We start from the raw sequence: 8,165 nt of genomic DNA, 5'->3' as shown, positions 1-8,165 counted from the left end.
ACACATATACACACACACATATATACACACATATACATGCATATACACACACACACATATATATACATATATATGTAATTATATATATAATTGTATATATATACACAAATATATACACATATATATACACAAATAAATAAACAAATAGAAGAGATATAAATAAGAAGTAGGAAGAAGTTCAAATGCTACACCAAATTACATATTCCGTTGTTTAAAAGTATTTCAACAAGTGTCCTTAATGACTGTCGTTTACAGAGCATTTTAGAGCTTGAAAATCACTTTCCTATGTGAGATCTCATTTGACTTTCACAATAGTCCTGTAAGCTAGAGAATGAGCAATATTCATTCCTTCTCATGTAATAAACTGAAGCCCAGAGAGGTCAGTTGCTCTGCCCACATGTTCACAGCCAGCTGGTATCTGTGCAAAGCTACCAGAGCTGGAGTTTCTGAGTCCAAATGCCATGTTCTTAGCACTGCCATGAATCCTCTGCTGTGTCAGTTGCAAATCTAAAGTCACTGTGTGTCATCAGGCCCCCACTGACGTAAGACACATGAAATTAAGTGGTAAAAGTATGCATTAGAGTTCGTTCTTCCACTGAGCTGTAAGTTACATCACTCTCCGGACTTGGTGGTGATGGGTATTATTATTAGGAGCTATGGGTTAAGAGCAATGACCTAAAAAATAGATAATACAATTAGATAGCACACATAAGTACACAGAAGTTTGACATATAGTTGCTCTTAAAAATGTTATTTAGGGCTGGGGATTTAGCTCTGTGGTTCCACTGCCTGCCTCCCGAGCGCAAAGTCCCAAGTTCAATACCCGTACCAAAAACAAACAACAACAAAAAAATGTTATTTATTTCTATGTCATCAGTTGTGTCTACTTTTGAAGTACGTAAGAAAGACTATATCCCTCACCTTTTTTGCCTTGTGAAATTGGCCAAAATGTAAAGTTCTATGTCCATTATTAGTGTTATTTCAAATTCAGCACTATTCTCTTCTTCCTTCAGTGTGCCCTCTGCCTCTCTGAATTTTTATTGTGCGCAGAGATCCCTGGAGAGCCGGGGCATACCTTTTTAAATAGAATTTTTCATGTCCTGAGAATAACCATGTAATCACAGAATAATTTCAAGAAACCCTAGAAAACAGTGTGACGCTGTTCTGCAATGCCCTAAATCAATGAGATGCTCCATTTTGTCTCAGTAACGTCCTATCCAGGACAGAGGACAAATTTAAAAAGCTCCTCTTTTTTTGCCCACCCAGAATAGGCTTCTCTCAAGCATTTTGCCTTGTCTTTAATGAGAGTGAATCCAAAATTTAAAATAAAGTCACTTCTTCCTCTTCCTTTTAGGTCTTCCTTGCAGAGTTCAAGAAAACCAATCAGTTTTTTGCAATAAAAGCTTTGAAAAAAGATGTAGTTTTGATGGACGATGATGTGGAGTGCACCATGGTGGAGAAGAGAGTCCTGTCCTTGGCCTGGGAACATCCATTTCTAACCCACATGTTCTGCACGTTCCAGACCAAGGTATGGCTCTGCTCACACAGCCTCCCTCCCCTCCAACCTGCCCCGAGCCTCTGGCGGTGGCCTTCTGTGTCGATGTAAGCTGCTGTCTCCATTTTTATCTTCTCATTACTTTTCCGTCCAGTTTTCCTCCCTCTGTCCATCCACCCCTCCCTCCAAAAGCGTTTCGTCTCCTTTAAACACCACGCAAACGTTACTTCGAGTTTCTTAATGTGGTCTGTTGAGACAGACTTTTACTTCTAGGTTTATTCATTGGTTTACTTGGATTTCTAGAATTTGGCTTAACACAGCAAAACCACCAGGCGTCTAAGCAGTTGGTGACTTGGAGGGGAAAATACAAACTTGTCTTCATCTACCATATGCATATGTAAAAAGACCAATGTGGGAAACCCATTAAAATGTGTATGCTCTGTTACTTTCCTTTGAAATCCTGGCAGAAAAAGGGGCCCATGTGTGGACTGGGTCAGCCGAGCCACTGGGCCAGGGGCCCCTTCCCTTATGCTAATCTTGTCAGAAGGTGGTACAGTTCTAGGAGCACTCTCTTTTACTTAAAAAAAAATTGTAAATAACTTTTTCTGACTCATGTTATTCAGAACCACTTCAGAGAATTTGGAAAATACTTGTAAGCATTTATAAGAAAAAATCATTTATAATCCACCACTCGGATACACTCTAATACTACAAAATTTATCTCTCTAGATTTTTCACTTGTATGGATTTAAAAACATCAACCCACTGTAAAATACCTGCCATTCTGCACCTTGCTTCTTAAACCTTCTATTATATTTATTTTCTCACCTCTGTGGATGTTCTTCTACACTGTAGTGTATTAATTTGAATTTGCTTTTTATTCTGACTTAAATAGCATTGAAGTGGTCCTGGATCACTTTTCATAGGGCAGCATTATGATTTTTCTTTCCTCATTTTTCTTGCCTTCACCCTATTCCCATTATACAAAGCCTGGAGTAATAAGCAGACCCATGTGGGACCCTGGGATTAAGGTCCAAAAGGTGGGTTTTTCCCCCTTTTTTCTGTGTCAAGTCAAATCATCATACGAGCCATAGAGGGCCTCTGCAGTGCCTTTGGCCAAGGAGAGGACTAATGGGGAGTCAGGCAGGAGAAGCAGATGGTGCCCTGAATTTCTCCCCCACTTCTGCAGCTCCCAGCAGATTCTCAACAAATATTTTACTGAGCAAATAAGCGATTAATGCACTTACTTAAAATAAAGAGAGAGCAGCCCATGACAAAGTACCGCGCATATACTATCTTCAAAGCACTGTGGGAGATGCAGAAATAGATAAAACAACTCCTGACCAGAGAATTGAAAGCTCTAATAAAAGAGCATGCAAATTGATACACTTAGAAATTAGAGTCTGCATAGGCAGAAAGGACATTGGGCATTTTAGCTTAAGGCTTTAGGAGATACACATGAAAGAATAAAGGGAGAGAACAAAATGACAATAGAACAGTGAAAAGAGGCTCATTTCCTAAAACAGGAACACGGTTGGAGTTTCTGGTTATGAGAGTTAGAGGGGTCTGCTAGCAGCTTCCTCCTGGTAATGATGAGTCCTGGCGGTCTAGATGTTATAGATAGGTTACATGAAGTCACAGAGGCAAATTCTGTCCCCTCTCCTAGGCCAAAGTGTTTTGCAAATTCTCCCGGGCCATATGCTAAATTTACTAGGTTTAGAATATTGTGAAGCTTATAGAAAACTGAAGTTACATTGCAGACTGGACTTCTAGTAACAATCAAGCACTCAAGCTTAACATAACGTCTTTTCCCACTGCTGTGTGTGTGTGTGCGTATACTGTAGGTGTGACTTTTCCTGTCTTATGGAGAAGGCTATGAGGAATCCCATCTTACAGATAGTGGGGTATTCCCTTCCCTTGGATGTCTAACGCAGCCTTCACTTTATCTGCTTCTTTCCCTTCCTGGGTCATACTCTTAATGTTACATGCAATTACGATGCTTTAACAAGACCATTCATAATACTCACTGCAGGAAAGGGGGAAAGCGTGGAGAAGGTGCGTATCAAATGTAAATGACTGGTTCAGCATTTAGCAGTAAGAAAAGAAGAGAAAGTAAAAGGGAGAAGAAGCGAGGGGAAAGGAAAGAAAGGAGGAGGGGAGGAAGGGAAGGGAGCTGGGTTACATGTTGCTGAGACCCAGCACTGTTGCTTTTGAGTTGTTCTGATTTATTATTCAGACAGTCAGAGAAACAATTAACTACCCCAAATGAATGTAAAAAGCAACAATATCTAAGAGCTGATCCACTTCGGGAACATTTAAGGACAGGGTTTTTTGTTTTGGGGGTTTTTCTTTGAGGGGACAGTTATCTCTGTGCACTAGCAAAGGCAGTAGGCAAGATACATTAGCCATTTACATCTCTAGGGGATTGTTATTTTTCTGAGAAAGTTATTCATTGGCTCTATGCCTCCAAGGAGAGCACCTGCTGAATATCAGAGTATTCAGGGTGTGTGTGGGGAGCTTACTCCTTGTTTATCAGAAGCATGTGCACTAAGTCACTGGAGACTTTTGAAGGTCATAAACAGGGATGTATGACCTGTTGCAGGGGGGGAAATACTTGCTGTGATAAAAAAAATGGTGAATATTTTTTAAAACTTTAATGTATTGTTGTAAAAGACATAGTATCATGAATCTCCCTCACTTTGAATGCATTTACCCATCTTGCCACCCTCTGAAGTAGCTGTGGAAATCCTCTTGCAAGTCTTTAGTTGGACAGCAACGGCTGCCTTGATGCCCTAAACTGATTTGACACCTGCATCTCTTGCGATCATTTTGACTTTGGTGACAGCCAGAAGTTGAATAGCATCAGATCAGAGAATGAGGTGGATGAGAACACTCTCTCCTGTTTGCATTTGACAGAAAATGCTGTACACAGTTGATCAATGAGGGATGATCAAAAATTGGTAAATATTTACATTTTAAAATTATTACAGTAAAAGGCACATTGCCATTGACGCCTTCCCCTTCGAATACACTTATCCCGTTATTCTTCTCAACATCTCATTTACTGTAATAACATTTGTTAGTATAAACATTCATCATATTTTTCAATAGTACCTTGTATGGTAAAGAAATTGAAGAAGCCCCAAGGAGTAAGGGAGCTGTCGGCTTGGGCGCTGATGATTGGCCTCAGCTCTGCTGTTGGCTAGAGGGGGCTCTGTGGCTACCCTGCCTCTCCCGCCCAGGACAGAGAGGGAGAATTACGATTCCCCACGGAGAAGCACAGCCCAGCCCGGCCCCGACATACAAACATCCCATTGTACCTGAATCTGAACCTAAGTGAGGCTCAAAAGCATCTTCCACCTTGACTTTCTCAGAGCTACATCGAGACGACCTCGTGTACCACTCAAGCTCTGTCGTAAGCCACTGGCATTGGAGCAGGTCAGCATTCGAGGGGCTGTTGCTGTCTTTCACTAACATTTCTTTGTCCTCCCTTAACAAGTCCAGTTTCCACTCTTCACACGAGTATTCACAAGGCTTGCGATTGGCTGATTTTCGTCCCGGTGACCGTGTCAGTGTGAACAGAACTGACTGAGTGCTACTGGGCTTTACACCTAAATGTGCAACACTTGTGTTTCATAATTCATATTTTATAAAGTAAAACATGGGGGGAAATTCACCTCAAAACTTCTCCACAGGAATAATAAATCTTTTATTATCATAAATCGTTCTAACTGAATTCACTAATGTGAGAATTTAAAAACTGGAAAAAAAACATAAAACTTTGAAACCCCATTTCACAAATTTATTTCAAAAGTCACTTTTAAAATAATTCATCAAATTCTTCTTGGGGACCTGTTCTTCATATGTTCTATATTTTCCCCAAAGATGCTGGACTTAAAAATTATATGTGTATAAATTACCATGTTATTTATTTTTATATGTAATTCTGGTTCAAATGTATAAGAGTAAGACCCACCTAACATGGAAAAAATATGTTCTATTTTCTTGATTTTAAGGAATCATTAATAATTAGATGCATTATTAATTCTCTTAGCAAAAAAGCAGAATTATTTTCAATGCTGCACATATTAGAAGCCATCTTCCAATTTCAGAATCACCTGAATATGAAACATTTGTGCATATTAGAAATGCATTTGGCTTCCAATAAGGAACAGTAGCTTAAATTAGATGGAAACTTCCTTCTGCAGGTGCGCTCTCTCTCTCTCTCTCTCTCTCTCTCTCTCTCTCTCTCTCTCTCACACACACACACACACACACACGCACACACACAGAGGGAATGAGATATGTATGTTCAGAGCAGCTGTAAAAGCTCCAGAGTCATCTAAGATCCATCTGTTTCTTTGTTCCATCATCCACAGCACTGGGCTTCCATCCTCAAAGTTTCTTCTTGTTCCAGTGTGGCTATTGGAGCCCAGCCCTCACAGCTACATTCCAGTCGGTAAGCAGGAGAAATAGAGAAAGGATATGACAAGTTCATGCCAGCTGCCATGTAACAAGTATATCCCTTCCTTATTAAAGTAGTCTTACATTCTTAAAAATAGTAACAACGAACTTTTGCATCATCTCTTTGACCTCTCTGTAGCTACAAGGAAATCTGGGAAATAGAATCTTTCAGCTGGGCACAGACTAGATTAGTTTTTGGCTTTGTTTAGTTTTGATTTTACTACAGAAGATAGACAAGATATATTTTAAAATAAAGGAAATACAATGAGAACAACTTTTGTCAAGGGCTCATTCATTACGTGCCAACATAGGTTCTCCATTTAATTTGATAACCTTGACAAAGTGCACATTTTTACAAGAAAAAGCTGAGGCTCTTTAGAAACATGAACTTGCCTACAAGCTGGTCTCTGGGCACAGTGTTGAACCTTACCATTTGTCTGTGTCCAAATATTGACTCCCTCTGTACTCACACGATGTCAGTATTCTAGTGACACGCACCTCTGTAGTAACTAAATGTTCACCTACAAGAAAGAAAAGCCACTTTGAAAAGTAATGTCCCTCCCTTCACCATGTGCCAGGGTAAAAAAAGATCAGCTATTCAAATAGCCAAAGTTTCTGTGCTCTAACTCTGATAAAACTACTTCAAAGAAAAGGATTTAACTTCAAAACTAGTTTGGAAAGGAAAGATGCGCCTCATACAGTGAGAATATTGTAAAGTCCTTTTCAGAATTAATTTCTTCTAAAACAGTAAAGCTGAAGTAAGACATTTCCTCCTCTGTGTCTCTTTTGAATGCTGAAAAGTTCTTCTATATTCAAATATTATCAAGTATATGAAACCGTAACTTAAGAAGTGTTACCATTTCACACCTAAAAGAAGTTTTCAGTCATGTGAGACCATCTCTGAGTCTTAACTCAGGGTGAATTTGAGGAAAAGCAGCTATAGGTTTTAGAGAACTTGTGCCCCTGATTCCCCTACAGGAGGTAGCATGCCGGGGTCCAGAGATGTGACTTCAATATTTCCTAGTCTGAACCAGTTGGACATTCTTTGTCAGTATTGTTTTGAATTTCTCTTTTATGAAAAACTAACCTGAAGTTGATCTGAAGTTTGTGGGTTATTGTTAAACTGAAAAAGAAAACTGAGTTTCACTTTCTATTTATGAGAGACACAAAGCTTCACTTCCGGTGATGGCTTCAGGTTGAGTTAATGCCCTTTGAGTAAGTCTCTCCACATGTCATTGTGACATTGGTTCTCCTTTTATGCCTCTGAAAAGATAATGTTAAAAAATGGTACTTGCAGAGAAGTTTGAATCTTTTGTGGAGAAAGTACCATCTGTACTGCAAGGTATTATTTGGAATAAAAGAAAAACTCCTTTTTAAAAGTATGTCATTCCCATATTTCCAATATTTAAAAAGCAAAGTCCACTTAAGACTGCCAGAAGGTGTTTAATTTGAAGCATTTTATTCAGAAAATGCCTCATCTGAAGCTCTCAAAAACAGGTTAGTGCATAAACTCTCGGGTTAAGTTAGTAGCCCTGGCCAGTGTTACAATTTTAGCAAGGAAAGGAAAAAAGCCACATAAACCACATCCTTCAAAAGACTTGGCCCTGCACTAAAACGAGTTAACTTTTCATGCTGTCCTTGTTTATTGTGACTGATAAGCCTCTCTTCTTGAAGGTGCTGCGGCAAGTTGTTATTTCAGAAACTGTGAATCACTTGGACGGTCGTCAGATCCCCACCCCCACACAGTGTAGTTGTGATTCAGCAGATAGATTTACAATAAATTTACCAAAATTAGTAGATTTAGAGTCAATCTACGGTAAATTATTGTTGCACCCACAAAGTTTGATTCAAGTGTTGTGTCCAAAGCCATGGGAGACGATGTGATGTTAATGAACATATTCAGCAATTCTTTGGCTTGTCGGAGAAACACTCTGATGTGTCTGAAATGTCATAGGTCCTACACGCCGGCTTTTTAAAACTCATGGGTAGTTTCTCACATTTATGTGACTCTCGTGTTTCTTGAGGGTTCGTTGGCCTATCTTGTCGGTCTATTCCTTTGTCAACCCTGTAAGTATTGTTGCCAGCTCCCCACAGACATGAGCGTTTTGTGTGTCCTCTTACAGAGTCTGAAAGGAAAGTGCCTTTCTGTGGACTGTGTCTCCCTCCTTTTGAACATTCTCAAAAAAAAAAAAAAAAAAAAAAAAAA

At 39.4% G+C, this 8,165-nt stretch overlaps 1 protein-coding gene across 3 annotated transcripts in view; it reads left to right on the top strand.

Moving 5' to 3' along the window:
• The window catches only part of Prkcq (protein kinase C theta), a 124,800-nt gene that overhangs the window by 84,251 nt on the left and 32,384 nt on the right, over positions 1-8,165 (top strand). For all 3 annotated transcript variants that reach the window (XM_010621400.1, XM_010621399.3, XM_010621401.3), the window contains one exon: positions 1,355-1,528. In XM_010621400.1, coding sequence (XP_010619702.1) covers positions 1,355-1,528 — 174 coding nt within the window. The remainder of the gene's footprint in view (positions 1-1,354; positions 1,529-8,165) is intronic.

Source organism: Fukomys damarensis, unplaced genomic scaffold, assembly GCF_012274545.1.
Source record: "Fukomys damarensis isolate Sample0158 unplaced genomic scaffold, DMR_v1.0_HiC HiC_scaffold_10, whole genome shotgun sequence".
In the NCBI taxonomy this organism is placed as follows: Eukaryota; Metazoa; Chordata; class Mammalia; order Rodentia; family Bathyergidae; genus Fukomys; species Fukomys damarensis.
This window is presented reverse-complemented; position numbering and strand designations above follow the sequence as displayed.